General features: G+C 41.2%; 1 protein-coding gene across 2 annotated transcripts in view; it reads left to right on the plus strand.

Moving 5' to 3' along the window:
• The window catches only part of atp2b3b (ATPase plasma membrane Ca2+ transporting 3b), a 94989-nt gene that overhangs the window by 77958 nt on the left and 926 nt on the right, over positions 1-16105 (plus strand). For both annotated transcript variants that reach the window (XM_085344942.1, XM_085344943.1), the window contains 2 exons: positions 6967-7074; positions 7335-7517. In XM_085344942.1, coding sequence (XP_085201068.1) covers positions 6967-7074; positions 7335-7517 — 291 coding nt within the window. The remainder of the gene's footprint in view (positions 1-6966; positions 7075-7334; positions 7518-16105) is intronic.

Raw genomic sequence — 16105 nt, forward strand, 5'->3', positions numbered from 1 at the left:
ATGAATCTGCCCAGGGGTCACAGATCTCCAGGGGTCCAGAAGTTTCCACAACTCAAGTAGTGGTAAAATCCAGTTTTAAGAGCAGCATTGTATGATTATGTAATGTTGATGTTTTTATCTGTATCACAGATAATCTGGAAAAAGTAGAAGAGGTTGTACTTGTAGAAGAGTTCAGAGTTCATGCAAAGTTTTAACTCGTGTCACTTGATCTAAGTGTGCTTTTAGAAACCAACAAATATTTGCAGGGTGACACAAGAGCAGTACATCTGATGGTTGAAGATAAGTTAAAGTAATATATTTCACATATATGGAGGTCATATGATTTCACTCACTCTTCTCAAAGCCCACTCCATGTTTTCCTGTTTCTATAAAACAAACAAACAAAAAAGCTCCATCTCCCAGTAAAGGGCAACTGCAAGCCTCTTCTCTAGTTGATTGTTTTTGGAATCAGAAGAATCCACACTCAAAGAAATCTGGGAAATACAAAAAATTACTAAAGTGTTCAGTGACTATATACTCCATTAAACTCAAATCTCATTCGTTTAAATCAGCACACTGCAGCAGGAACATATTCTATTTGTCAATGTTGAGTGTTTTCCCTGCAGCAATAAGACTAAAACACTTGCAGTCTTTTGTGTTGTACAAAGTCAGTGACCCTGAAATAAAGGACATTTTATCAGAGCTGGCCTGATACAGGCTTTTGGGTGCAGATGGCCTTATACATTTTAGGCCAGTATATTTGATAGGTTTGTAGCTTGAACCTATCCGCTGGAACGTTAAGGACAATATAATTACACAAGACAATTACGCAAGACACGAGTAGGCAAAGTTCTTCATGTTTCTCGTGCACGGGAGAGACCGGACAAACGCCGTTCCTTCGCTTGACCCCAGTTGCTCTCGTCCGTTCTCCCGTACCACTGTTCTTTTATTGAGGTTACATGAATATGCATAGGTTCATTAACATATGACGTCTACATAGGTATACATGTGAACAAAGAATACTGTGTGTGTGTGTGTGTGTGTGTGTGTGTGTGTGTGTGTGTGTGTGTGTGTGTGAGGTCAAGATGTGACCCTGTGAAGACTCCCCAAAGGCTGGTGCCAGGACGTCTGAACAAAAGGCTCTTATACTCAAACAGATATACGTGTGTTTGCTATACCATAAATCAATAAGGAGAAGATAAACTCTCCTAGGGAGTGTGATCCATGCCAGGACACTCTGAGTAGAGGAATGTATGCACCCCCCTCTACACAGAGTTAATAGGATGAGACATCCTTTCTATCTACAAATGATTATACACCTCTAAGCATATATGGTTAAATATTTCTAAGCATAAATGACAATCAACAATACAAATCTAACAATATTAATGAGTTGATATTATTTATTATCAAACCTATTTGCTGATATTTGCCTATTTACTACAGCAGAGACAAATGATGAAAAAACCATAATGGATTGAAATCTTGCAGCGACAAGACCCACAAGGTCCTCCTGCTCAAGAAGGCACATGTATATAAAAAATGGTAAATGGCCTGTATTTGTATAGTGCTTTACTTAGTCCCTGTGGACCCCAAAGCGCTTTACACTATATTCAGTCATCCACCCATTCACACACTGGTGATGGCAAGCTACATTGTAGCCACAGCTGCCCTGGGGCGCAGAGGCAGGGCTGCCGGACACTGGCGCCACCAGTAGTCTTGCCCAAGGACACCATGACCGAGACTGTCGGAGCCGGGGCTCGAACTGGCAACCTTCTGATTACAAGACGAACTGCCATCTCTTGAGCCACAGTCGCCTGTGTTAAATTTGCCAGTAACCATCTAAATGATTCAGAGAAGGTTTGGAATAAAGTGCTGTGGTCAAATGAAGCAATATAAATGCTTTTATGATCCAAAGAGCATCATCCCCACCCTCAAGCACAGAGGTAGAACCATTATGCTCTGGGGCTGTATTTGTGCTAAGCGTACAGGACAAATTACCTGAGCCAGAATACTGAAAATGGGCAATGGATGGGTTCTCCAGCATGACAGTAACCTAAAACACACCACTAAGCCAACAAAGGAGTGGCTAAAGAAGAACCACATAAAGGTCTATCTAGAAGTCAGACCTCAGTCCTGTAGAAAAGCTGTGGAGGGAGCTGAAGCTTTAAGCTGTCAAGTGGCAGCCAAGACAACTAAGGAATTTGGAGCGTTTCCCAGAATCATTCTTAAGATCTGTGCAAACCTGGTGATCAGCTACAAGATATGCATTACTGCTGTGCTTGCCAACTATGGTTTCTCTAACAAGGTTTACCTTTAACCTCTGGGGGGTCCTAGAAAAATGCATACACTATCGGGCTTAGAGCCACAAATCGACCACGCCCTAAAAAGCGCTGTAAAAAATTTATATATTAATATTTTTTTCCACTTTAAATTAGCCAATCTTTTAGACCTACTTCTCCTTGAAATATTCATGTCAAGTTTTAATTACATTTCGCGGATTTTAACCCTTTTAATCGCAGTTTAATTACATGAGCACACCGTTTTTTTTAGCCCCCCAAAACAAAACGAAATATTTTTAAAAAAAAAACATTTGAAGTAATATTTGATTGTTATTATAATTAGGCCTTTAGATGGACTAAAGATTGGCACCAACCTTCATTTCGATCGCCTTTTTTTTTTTTTTCAGGACCAGAAAATGGTCTCCAGGCAGCAAATGCTCCTCCTCTAGGCCGAAATCAGTGCATCCTCCCGGGTTAACTCCCGACGATGACCGGGGCATGTTGCGTCGGACCCCTTTTTCCAACACACACGTCCGGTACCACGTCACAACAAATACGTCATTTCCTGTTGATTAAAAAAAAAATGCACCCTCAAACGGTCCTAGGGGCCGAAAATGGTCCCGCCCGCCCGAAGCCGCTGCTGCACGCCGGAAATGAGGCTTCGTTTCCCGCAGGTCTGTTTAAGCAGCCCGCTGTTTTCCAGCCCGGGGTCAAATGTGGAGCAAGGGCGCCACCCGGTGGACAAATAAAAAAATTACAACTCTAAGGCCAGTACTGCAAACGGAAACGGAAACATAACCGATCACGATCGATTTGACCGTAATTTTTTTGCCGTGAAAAATAGCGTTTATAATGGGTTTCAATGGGGCACAAATCGACCACTAGGACCGATAGTGTAAGTTTGTCTGTAGCTTAGCCACTGAAGCTAATTTCCGGAAGTCATACTGAAATTTTAACAGTAAATGTGACCGAACTTTTTTTTGCAGACTTTCGCTATATTCCATTCAACACAGTGCAAATGGCGTGTAAATGAACAATGAAAAATGGCACAAATCGACCCAAGACCACCCAGAGGTTAACAAGACCAAGAAAAACCACTTCTGCAGACGAGTTCAAGTTAGACTGCAGCATACTATCGACAACCTTGAGAAAAGATTATTGTTACGGCCGGTCTAGGGGACCCGACCGCAGCAAGAGGAATGATCCACCCCCAGTTCGACCCCAAGCAGCACATCACACCATCAGTTAAAATAAGGAATGGTTTATTTACAGGAACGAAACAAAAACGGGTTTCATAGGAGTCACTCAGGCTTTGGGGTGGACCCATGCCAAAATAACAAAGAAAAGGAAACTAACTCAGAGGAGCAACTGCTTGCCTAGCCCCAGAGAAAAATAACCAAACAATAATCACTTACCTTCCTGACTAACAAAACATGAGAAAACTGTGCCCAACTTCCTCCTGGATTCACAAAGCAACACAGGGCATGACGCAGCCCCAGCCGATTGGGGTAAAACCGAGGATGGATGGATTGCCGTCTTCAACCGCGCCATCTTCTACTCCGCCTCCAGAGCAGCATCCAATCCGGGCACACCATCTTCGGGATCCACCACTCCTGGAGGCGCACCTGCACACTCACATTTACATGTCAGAACCCCAGCACACGACGGCAGTCATAACAATTATGCATCCATTGTTAAGATGAGCTGAAACTAGAATTCTAGCCATAGAGCTAGCTCTTCTGTATGTATTACTGTAGGGTCTACCTTACAATATAAAGCGACTTTAGGTGACTGTTGTGATTTAGCGCTGTATAAGTAGAATAGAATTGAATAGACACACTCTTTTGGTTGGAGAATGAAAAGCGAGATGTACAATCCAAGAACACCTTTCCTACACGGAAACACGGTGGGGGGAATATTATTCAGCGGTTGGAATTGTGAATCTCATCAATGTGGAAGGAACTATGAAGAAAGAAGCATACAGTGGGGCAAAAAAGTATTTAGTCAGCCACCGATTGTGCAAGTTCCCCCACTTAAAATGATGACAGAGGTCAGTAATTTGCACCAGAGGTACACTTCAACTGTGAGAGACAGAATGTGAAAAAAAATCCATGAATCCACATGGTAGGATTTGTAAATAATTTATTTGTAAATTAGGGTGGAAAATAAGTATTTGGTCACCTCAAACAAGGAAAATCTCTGGCTCTCACAGACCTGTAACGTCTTCTGTAAGAAGCTTTTCTGTCCCCCACTCGTTACCTGTATGAATGGCACCTGTTTGAACTCATCATCTGTATAAAAGACACCTGTCCACAGCCTCAAACAGTCACACTCCAAACTCCGCCATGGCCAAGACCAAAGAGCTTTCGAAGGACACCAGGAAAAGTATTGTAGACCTGCACCAGACTGGGAAGATTGAATCTACAATAGGCAAGCAGCTTGGTGTGAAAAAATCAACTGTGGGAGCAATCATCAGAAAATGGAAGACATACAAGACCACTGATAATCTCCCTCGATCTGGGGCTCCACGCAAGATCTCATCCCGTGGGGTCAAAATGATCATGAGAACGGTGAGCAAAGATCCCAGAACCACATGGGGGGACTTGGTGAATGACCTGCAGAGAGCTGGGACCAAAGTAACAAAGGTCACCATCAGTAACACACTACAACGGCAGGGAATCAAATCCCGCAGTGCCAGACGTGTTCCGCTGCTGAAGCCAGTGCATGTCCAGGCCCGTCTGAAGTTTGCCAGAGAGCACATGGATGATACAGCAGAGGATTGGGAGAATGTCATGTGGTCAGATGAAACCAAAGTAGAACTTTTTGGTATAAACTCAACTCGTCGTGTTTGGAGGAAGAAGAATACTGAGTTGCATCCCAAGAACACCATACCTACTGTGAAGCATGGGGGTGGAAACATCATGCTATGGGGCTGTTTTTCTGCCAAGGGGACAGGACGACTGATCCGTGTTAAGGACAGAATGAATGGGGCCATGTATCGTGAGATTTTGAGCCAAAACCTCCTTCCATCAGTGAGAACTTTGAAGATGAAACGAGGCTGGGTCTTCCAACATGACAATGATCCAAAACACACCGCCCGGGCAACAAAGGAGTGGCTCCGTAAGAAGCATTTGAAAGTCCTGGAGTGGCCTAGCCAGTCTCCAGACCTCAACCCCATAGAAAATCTGTGGCGGGAGTTGAAAGTCCGTGTTGCTCGGCGACAGCCCCAAAACATCACTGCTCTCGAGAAGATCTGCATGGAGGAATGGGCCAAAATACCAACTACTGTGTGTGCAAACCTGGTAAAGACCTATAGTAAACGTTTGACCTCTGTTATTGCCAACAAAGGTTGTGTTACAAAGTATTGAGTTGTATTTTTGTTATTGACCAAATACTTATTTTCCACCCTGATTTACGAATAAATTCTTTACAAATCCTACCATGTGGATTCATGGATTATTTTTTCACATTCTGTCTCTCACAGTTGAAGTGTACCTCTGGTGCAAATTACTGACCTCTGTCATCATTTTAGGTGGGGGAACTTGCACAATCGGTGGCTGACTAAATACTTTTTTGCCCCACTGTATGTAAAGATTTTGAAAGAAAGCTTTAAGTAGTCAGAAGCAAAACTGGGTCTGGGTTGTCACTTTGTCACCTTCCCCCACGACAATGTTCCAAATTATACCTCCAGAAGACCAAAGTGAATATTACTGGCTGGCCTGCACCAAGCACTGACTTGAATCACATTGAAAATTCGTGGACCAAGGTCCATGCCAGAAGATCATAAAATCTGGAGGAGCTTGAGAGATTCACCAAAGAAGAGTCCGCGTGGATTGCTCAGGAGACATGAGTGAGACAACAAATGACTGCGGGCTGTTATCGAGCAAAAACTATAGGCAAATGATTGCTTTTTGTGGAAAAAAAAGTATTTCTGTCTTCAAAGTAAAATAATATAAGCATCCACATAAAACTAGGATATTTGGCTGTGTTGAAATTCTCTTGTTCCATTTAACAACACCTGAGAGTTACTTTAATAACAGACATTTTCTGGGTGGGAGGTTAGTAATTCTGACCTCATATGTATGTGTACATACCTCTGCCACATTAATCACAACCTGAAAGTAATATCATCCTTTATTTAATATAATCATTTGTGGTTTTTACTTATCAGTGTTAGCACTAACATATTGAAAAGCCTGATGTTCAGACATTGTCCTCTGAGTAGAAAAAACAACAACAACATTCACATTCACACACACACCAATGGCTGATTCCGTACGAACCTCTTGCTTTAGTACTTTGCCTGATGATACTTCAGCATATAGATTTGTGGAGCCAAGGATCAATTACAAACTTTCTTTGTTTGCTGACCCATTCTAAGCCACAACCACTCAAATAGGCTCTGGTATTCAACGGTAATCACCCATCTATGTACTAACCAAGCTCGACCCTAATTAGTTTGCAAGATTAGATGAAATTGGGCATGATGAAATAGGGCTCAGTGTTAAGCCCTTAGGACTCCCCTTTTTGTTGGGATTGTAAGTTTTGGTGGCATGAGAACTCTGCCCCTATCATGGGACTTGTGTCATATGCTAAGAAGTGTGAAAGTTAGTGATGGATAGAGCAGAGCTACATGGTGTAGCACTGCTTTCTGCTTTGTTTGTGTATATGTGTAATGAGTTCTTTTCCTGTGTTTCTGCTGCAGATCGTGATTGTGCAGTTTGGAGGGAAACCCTTCAGCTGTGCTCCTCTCAACATCGAGCAGTGGCTTTGGTGTCTGTTTGTGGGAGTTGGAGAGCTGCTCTGGGGGCAGGTAAGTAGCTCTTTAGCCTGCTGAATCAAACAACACTAAGCAAGTGTAGGCTGGCAGACCTGGTTTTTTCCAAGGTGAGGCTAAGGAAATATATTCACACTGCCTGAGAGAACACTTCAGAGCTATTTTGTGCTAAAACTGACAGTTAAATAATAAACCACTGCATGTGAACTAAGGTTGGAAAAGCACACACGCTGCTCATTATTTTGTCACTCTGGTTTGTTCTGGTCAAGTAACATTGTTACAAATCTGGCTTCCAGGTGATTGCTACAGTTCCTGCAGAGCGACTGCCGTGTTTGAAGGAGGCGGGGTTGGGACTAGAACCAGGGGAGGAGGAAGGGGAGGAGCTGGCAGAGGATGAGGAGGAGATCGACTGTGCAGAAAGAGAGCTGCGCCGTGGACAGATCCTCTGGTTCAGAGGCCTCAACCGTATCCAGACCCAGGTACTGTTTAACCAGGCCCTAACCAAAAGTCTCACCAACAGATTTCTAGACATGTCAGCCAGAAGCTTCACTTGGTCATGACCACAAGCAGTTTGTTTAAGGTTAATTACAGATAGATTGGGGAATCTTTAAAAGATGTGGTATGTAATCACAAAGAGCTGCACTTCTTTAATCATGTGCAGCATGATAAAATCCACATTACTATGGGAGTGTTCTTACTGCCTAAATAAACTGTTAGTATCATGGCCGTCACACGCTAACTAAAGAGACTTTTGGAAAGAAAGAAGTGCTGCATATTTGACTCTTCTTTGAGAGTTACAATTTTAGATTTGTTCTTACTCTTCAAAAGTCAGTCTCTCTCATCCATGCTGTTGTGCTCTTCTGAATTGTGCCAAACATAATGATTCAGGTTTTTGTTTTTCTCTCTCTCCCCAACGCAGCTAACCTTTTTGTTCCACAAAGTCACAATCACACAATGGCCTTCTCTACCTTGAGAGTGCTATTTTAGATGCTCAGAAACATAACAGGAGATAAATGGTGTGAGTGTATGTGTGTGTATATGTTTGTGCGTGCAGGAGTGAGTATTTACATGTTGTACGCAAGCTTATGCAACTAGACAGGCCACTGATTCGCTTGATTGCTTTGATTGATTCTTGCACAACTTTGTGTGAGAGCGGACTTTAAGACAGGGAAACGACAGCAGTCTCCTCCTAAGGAGTGTCAGAGAGCCAGCCCAGACTCTTTGCTTAAGTGCCTGTCTTTGCATAAAGTGGCCAGTTTTTCATTAAGAGGGTTTGGTCTGAGTGCGTAGTGTGTAGATGCACAGATTTTGTTAGTAATATTCATGAATCAGTTATGATACACTGAAATCAGAGAATTTTTTACTCTGTCTGTGACAGGAGAATCTTTTAAAAGGACCAAAGACACACGCACACACTCAGACTGGACTTTCCTGCCCTTACTGAATGATGCTGTTTGTATCTCTGTCCTGCAGATGGAGGTAGTGAGCACGTTCAAGCGAAGCGGTTCGTTTCAGGGAGCGGTGAGACGGCGCTCCTCTGTGCTCAGTCAGCTCCACGACGTAAACACTATCTCTACCCCCTCTCACGTAGCTCTCTCTACTGCAACAGCCAATACCAGCCCAGCCCCTGGGAGTGAGTCCGCCGAACGCATGTACACACATACAGAAGCATTCGTGCATACATGCACACACTCACACACTCATTCAGAGACACAGAAACACACACTCGCACCCACTCAACCACCCACACACTGCCACACAGCTGCACGGCACGTGGACTGCAGTATTTTGACTCTCTATGGTTGTGTCCCTCCGGCTCGCTCGCTACTCGTGTTGTGTGCAATGTGTCCTCTGTTCTTTGCTCTTATTCTCCCTTTCAAACAGCACCCAATCCTGCCACGGCTGTGTAGTTCTGGTATTGTCTGGTCTGGTCCCAACCCACTCCTGGTCCCAGGCCAGAGACTGTTTTTGTTGTTTGTCAGTGCAGGAGGGAGCTAACTGTTCTCTCTCTGTCTGATGTGCCCTGATGCAAAAGATGCAACACTTTTATAAGTGACTCAGATTTTAAAAAAACAAGGAGTTTGTTATGCATAATTCTCAGAAGCTACGGATGCATCCTGAAGTTTAGAGAGCAGATAACAGCTCCTCCTGCACAATGTGTTATTTCTTGTCCGTGACTGAGGTCAAGCGTAGTTACTGTGGTTTGCCTCTGTTGTAAAAATCTCTATTGTAAAGGTGTCTTTCTATTCTCTGAACAACAACACAATGTAGTACTTCTCTAATACATTCTTGAGTCTCTACATACTTTGGAAAATGCTACAAATATTTTTCACTGCCATAGAATTCATTATCATTAACAAAAGGCTTCCATGTGGCTTCAGCAATACTGTAAACCTTCGAGTATAAAAGCCCTATAACACACTGCTCTTTTTAAGAATGTAGTTTTATAAAGAAACGGTTCCTTTTGCCTCTATCTTTCTAGCTTTCCTTCTTCCTCTTCTCTCACTTTTGTTCGGTGCTGAAATTGTTGTCAACTGGTTATTTCTGTAACAGTATTTCCAGCTCCAACGTCACAAGTTTGGCCCCCTGACGTCTCCAAAAAGTCCTGATTTCTCTCTCTGTCCACTTTGTTTTTCCTCACCCCTTTCTCTCTCTCTCTCTCAATGGCAGTTTTCTCTTTCTTGTCTTTCTTCCTTATTTATGAGATATTACAGGTTCCCTGTTTGCAGAAATATTATGTGAAATGTTTTCTAATTGTTCTTCATAAGTAGAGTTGTTCTTTTGTAGTGGTATTTAGATTTTATCAGATCTAAATACAGGCTCTTGTGTAGCATACTGATAAGATTTCTTTAGTAGGTTTCTCTTCATTTAATTTTTTTTTCTCAGTTTTCTTGGACCTTACGTTGTCCTTTACCTCATCCCTTTTTGTCATCCTCCATTTTCTTACTAGAATAGCAATCACCCTTCCATCTTTTCTCTTGATTTCTTTGTATGTCAGTTCTGCACGTCTGTGTGAAAGCCTGTTTGAACACGTGTTCTTTGCTGACATATCCGAGAGCTGCAGTTTGACTTGTGTGTATTCTCTGTTGGCGTGTGAGTGTGTGCACCTGTGCTCGTATACCTGTCTGCGTGACTGCGTGCATGCATGTGTGTGTTTGTGCTGTCTCTTCATTTGATTGTCATCAACCGTCTTCTCAGTTGCTTCTCTTTACCTTTCTTGCTCCCTTCCGTCCATCCTTCCCTTCCTCCATTTCATGCTGACGACCTCTCCACCATTCTCATCACATGTAGGTGTAAATACAGAGAGGCCCAAGGCAGCACTGTTGACACCTCATTGTCACAATCACCCTGTGCAGACAGTAGGAGGAACCTGGCCTTTGTTTAAGTACTTTGGAAACATATCCTTCACTTCAACACTTTATAATATAGCATGTTAAAAAAATCAACACTGGAAGTAGAACATTGGTTTGGTGTAAAGTTGGTTGTAGAGGAGTGGAAGGAGTGATGTACAGTCCAAGTATGAAGCAAGTTTTTAGGTCTGCTAGCTCATTTGCTTGCTTTTTCTAGTCTTCTACCTTAATTCGAATAGCTTGTTATGTCCAAATCTGTTACTCAACAGCAGCGTGACACATACTTTTTACATTTTGCAGCCATCCTGTAGTGGCTGAGCCCCTGATGGGAAACAAAATGGATTTGGACAAACAAATGGAACAGGGAGAGAATGTGAAGGACCAAGCATTAACTTTGAGTCTGATGTGACCCAGGTTGTGTTCTCTGAATCACTTTGTGCTGTCTGGAGGCATCCAGTGGTCAAATAAAATCTCCCATTGTTCTCAACTCCAGCTTGGTTTATGCAGAAAATATGAATCCGAATGTGTCACAAGCCTAAGCCAGAGAAATGTATATATATATATATATTTCAGAAAGGGTTTTTCTTAAACGAGAGGTCAGGTGAACCAACAATGAAAGTATGGTGCTAACACATATTGTAATGTGCCTGGAAGAGTATTCAGCCATGGCTCTTTATGCATGTGCCAGTCAAGGTGAATCTTTCCCTCTGTATTAACTGAAACAAAACAACACTTTCTTTACGTGGGCCAAGATTTTGCCATAAAATGCTACCATTCAGCTAATGCATGCTGATTCTTCTGTTAAAGATTTACCACGGACTCTAAGTGCTTTCTGTAATGATTACAGAAAGAGATTTTGAGATTAAATATTATTAAAATAAAAGTTAAAATAATATTTTGAGAATGAAGTCAGAATGTTGAGATTTAAGTTGTCATTTCAAATCAAACACTGCCACAGCTACTATACGCTCTACAACTTGCATAGTCAAAATTGTGTTTTAGCTTTTGTCTTTTGAGTTTCATCTCAAGATTTTGACTTTATTCTCAAAATTAACAGTAATGTTTCTGTTCTTAATGTGGCCCTAATATGCCATCTATAGTCCCTTTGGTCAAAATCGTGATAAAAATGCTTAACCATTTTTTGTGAGAAATTTGTGAGTATTGAGATGTTCTTTGGTTGTAGACATTACTGCTATCAGTGAATGTCCGCATTCTAACCTGCTTACAGTGGGTAAAGTGTGCTTTTACACCCACAATCCGGAGGAAAATCAAAGTCATGGCTCTCTTTTGACTTTGTGTTACAGTAATTTGAATGTTTATTGGAAATTGGAAATCTGTGAGCACCATTTTTATTTTTTCACAAGCGGTGTGTAAGCAAGCGTAGTTGCACACATAACACATAGCTAGAACTGGATTTTATAACAGCTTACAAGGGGTATAAATGAATCTTTTTATAGTGACATTTTTTTAGAAATAAAATCCCCACTTTTTTTTCAGTATTTTCCTCTTCTATGCCAGTGCAAACCTGATGCAGTGTCCAGTTTATACCCTGCAACTCGTCCAGTGTCAGCTGGGATAGTCATACTTTTCTGGGGCAAATGGACTGAAAATTGTTTTAAAAAATATTTAAGGTAAAATTGGCCTTGTAGTAGTTGTGGCTGTCCTGTAAACAGTTTTACTCTATGATTATTTATATTAATTTGTTAACAGTGTGAAAGAGATTTGGATTGTAATACTATGAGTGACCACAAGTTTAAGTTGGCAGTGAAGCTGTCACAATTCAGGAAATTGTTTTATATTATCACCCTTTTTTTTTTTTAATGACCTCTTAAGATGAGGGAAATGTCCTCTTCATTGCCAGGGGTTGGTTGTCTGATTGGACCAAAGCACCAAATTCACATTACTTGCAGATGCCCATGTGCTATCCAAACAGAGTGGCCTGTCCCCCAGCATTGCTGCTTATCCACAGTTTGTTTCAGGGACAGACTCTAATCCACTACCCAAAGTTCTTTCTAAAGCAACCAGACTTGTGCCCTGTTGAATTATGGTGTGCCTACACCCTGACATTGACACCACTGACTCCCTGACCAATTCTATGAGAAGACAGCAAAGGCAAATCCGAAGGAAATATCACAAATAATAAGTGGAGATATAAAAATGATAAAAGTCTTTGTTTATTGCCGTCATTCACCTGAGCTGTGTTGGATCTTAGAGATTCCTCTGGATCTTTAGAAGTGATCTATGGATCCAGTTTCATTTCATTTCAAGCTGAGTTAGTTAATTCCATGAGCAAGTCCCATTAAAGAGATTAACCTTTAAGTTTACTTTTGTCGGGAAAAAACAAAGGGCAATAAGCTATTTTACTCTAATCCATTCAGTTCTTTAGTAAAGAATTTTTAAATTAAAAATTAAAAAAATACATCAGCCTCCACCCTTAAATGGGATGTGAGCATATGACATATGAAGAAAAGATGCTCTTAATGCCACAAGGTGTCACCATGGATTACAGCTCATTATACCAGGGGTGAATGCCTCTTCAGTTGGGCCTCAATTCGGGAAATAAGAACCATTAACCAGTCATCTACCTCACAGCTTCTCCCAGTATTTATGTTGCAGTCTCTTCTCATCAGCAGTTCTTTTGCCTCTCTATCTTCCAGCGCCCTTTTTTCTCCTCGTACTTTAACCATCATTGTTTTTCCATCAAGCACTGCTGAAAGAGCCAACAGGGAGAGAGGGAGAGACAGAAAAGAAATGGTTGAGAGGAATAAGTAACACAGCAGTGCCCTGACCTCCGGGCCTCTCTGGTCACACTGGTGGGCGTCATATACTCGAAAGTTTACTCTTACCATGGAGACAAAATGAAAACAAACCGAGCACTGACGAAGTGAGAAAGTAACATTCTGAAACCTTCTCAGGCTGCATGAGGTGTTTTTCTACTGTCTGACATGCTCTTTGGAAAAACAGATAAGCACTGAACCTACCGCTTGACCGTCTGTCTGTACATCTGTATGTCTCTCAGTCTATCATATGAGCCAGAGTCATATATAGAGACTTCTCCTAGTTTGGCCAACTGCAGCATTGAACTCCATTCAGCTGCTTGACCATCTGCCTCTCATAATCACAGTTGGGACTCCAGTAGGTGTTGCAGTGAACATGAAGCTTTTTCTTTGCCGATCTCATTCGGCCAAACTGTCTCTGTATAAGGCTCTGTCTGCCTCTGCCTGTCAGTATATTTGCATTAAACTGTCTCTCTTTCTTTTGAGCTCATGCTGCTTCTTTTCCTCTGTTTGGGCGTTGGAGATGGGTGCATGGACCAACTGCTATGGCAAAGGAATGTGTTTATGCACGCATACACCACCTTGAAGTGCACTCGTAAAACTCACTTGTGCGTGTGTTTGTGTGCGAGCATGTCTGTGAGAGAGAGGGAGAGACAGAAAGAGAGTGTAAGTGACAAAGATCTGATTAAGCATGACCTGACTGTCTCTCTCTGTGGCAGGGCTGACACCCAAGCTTCACTCTTTTCTTACTAGTAATCTAGCTAATCACATAGTGTTCTAACCTGCTGATTCTTCATGATGTCACTTTTCTGTTTTGCAAGATTTGTTATTTTACATCCCGCAGCAACTTCATCGTCATCATTCTTGTCACTCTGCTCTCCTGTCTGTCACTGCTGCATGGCACACAGAACACTTTGCACATGTGCATGAGCACACGTGTTGGGGTGCTGACTGAATGACTCACAGTTTGGCTGTGTTTATAAAGCAGCTCTCTTTAACAAACAGCTCCCATGACTGACAGCTGCCCGATGCATGCGGAATTCAGACTCCAAACTGCACGATGTGGAGATAACTCTGGTCCACTCTGCTGCATGCATGTATTATTTATGTGTGTATGTGTGTTTGGTCACTGCTATAGGTTCTTGCAAAATTCTTCTTTTATTGTATATTGAATTAACACACTCACCATTCCTGCTTCTTTCTCCATTTGTGCCTAACAAACACCTTCATCTGTGTGTGCATGCCTGTGATCCTGTGTGCTGAGGTATGAGTGTTTTTCCCATGCATAATGTATCACCAGCCCAACAGATTGCACACACACAAACAGCCATATAGACACATATGCCAAGTGTGTGTGATGTAAAGTTTCTGCAGCTTTAGTGTTTTTTGTGATGGTGGCTACTGAATGTTTTTGTCTTGTAAGGTGTGACCGATGTGTGAGAACTGACAGAAACATGTCATCAGCCAACTCATTTTAAAACTATTTATTTTTCACTTTTGTGTGTTGGAGACACACAAGATCAGGTGGATGTCTAGTTGACGCTAAATTAATCCAGATATGATGTTACCCCAGTATAATTAATCTTCAATTGTCAGACAGATTGCTATTAAATTAGTGCAGTGCCATGGTTTGGATGGTGATATAGTTAAAAACTTTAAACAAGATCTATTCTGCTTATTTAACAATGTGGTGTAGCTTCTGAAAAATGTGTTTCTATCCAGAATGGATCATACATGCAGGCAACACAAAGGACTTAGGTGGTTATTACATGATATGGTGATATATCTCAATTAAATGAAATGCACCAATTTATTTTCAAGATGACCTATTCTGCTGTCTTATAACAACCTCTCAGGTCATAGAGGTCCTGTCTGAAAGAAACTCGTCCTTTAACACTACCCTCACTTTAAGCCAACTTTCTTTTGATTGGCCTCCCTTCATAAACAACAGGTCTAAGCAACAGCTAGAAGAGACTTCTGTGCTCATAGCCAGGGCTGTTTTTGTCTATGTTAGGGATGTCCACTTTCAATGACATCATGCAGATCCAGATGTAGAAATAAACTACCTAAAACAACATCTATCTAAACAAAGTTATAAATATATTTATTTAATCCATGTTTTCCTTTCCATGGCTATTTGTCAACCTTCTTCCATACCAGTCAAATGATTATATCAATTTGTGCTCTCACGTCATCTTTATAGCATTTTCTTAACTTGCTTCTTACCTGAATCCATGCCATAATATAAATATTAAAAACATAGGTCTTACAGTATTTATGCTGCTTTTAAGAATACAGTGTTAAAATCTATGACATCAAGGGGCTTAGGGCATGAAGAAGTTGGGTTTGATCACTCTGGGCAATTAAAGATGCATGATTCAAAAAGGCATCTGTGGGGCAGAGCGAAAACAGCTAAGTAGGGATTTGAACTAATTTGTCAAGTTGTTCAGATGACACATACTATTTAGCACCTTAAAGCCTAAAATATAATATCAGTTATTCATCATTTATTAAATGCTTTTATTGTGTTTTTACTTAAATTCTAAATGTAATTCATGTAAAATAAATAAATTCATTTTTTTTTTTAAAGCTACTGCTCCGATGGGGATTTTAAACAGGATAAATCAAGAGCAGAAGATCAGAATCAAGACCTAGCTAACAGTGTGCTAGCTGTACATTTATATTTAGCAGACTGACACAAGAAGGGTATCAGTTCAGATTTGTGTATTTGAGCATTTTAAAAATCTTTTTCAAAATCTTTCTTCATACTAAGAGTTTGATGTTTATGTTTAGCTTAACTTAAGTAACAAAAAAACAAAAAAAAGCAAGAGATATAGCGCTAGCCTAACCATATCCAAAGTTAAGAGAATGAACTTACCATACAATTAAGGGTTTCTTATCCTTGAAAATAATATTGATGTGTCGATTAGAATGATTGAT

Source organism: Diplotaxodon limnothrissa, linkage group LG20 (assembly GCF_057381915.1).
Source record: "Diplotaxodon limnothrissa isolate DT_005_m linkage group LG20, D_limnothrissa_male_GT1.1, whole genome shotgun sequence".
Taxonomy (NCBI): domain Eukaryota; kingdom Metazoa; phylum Chordata; class Actinopteri; order Cichliformes; family Cichlidae; genus Diplotaxodon; species Diplotaxodon limnothrissa.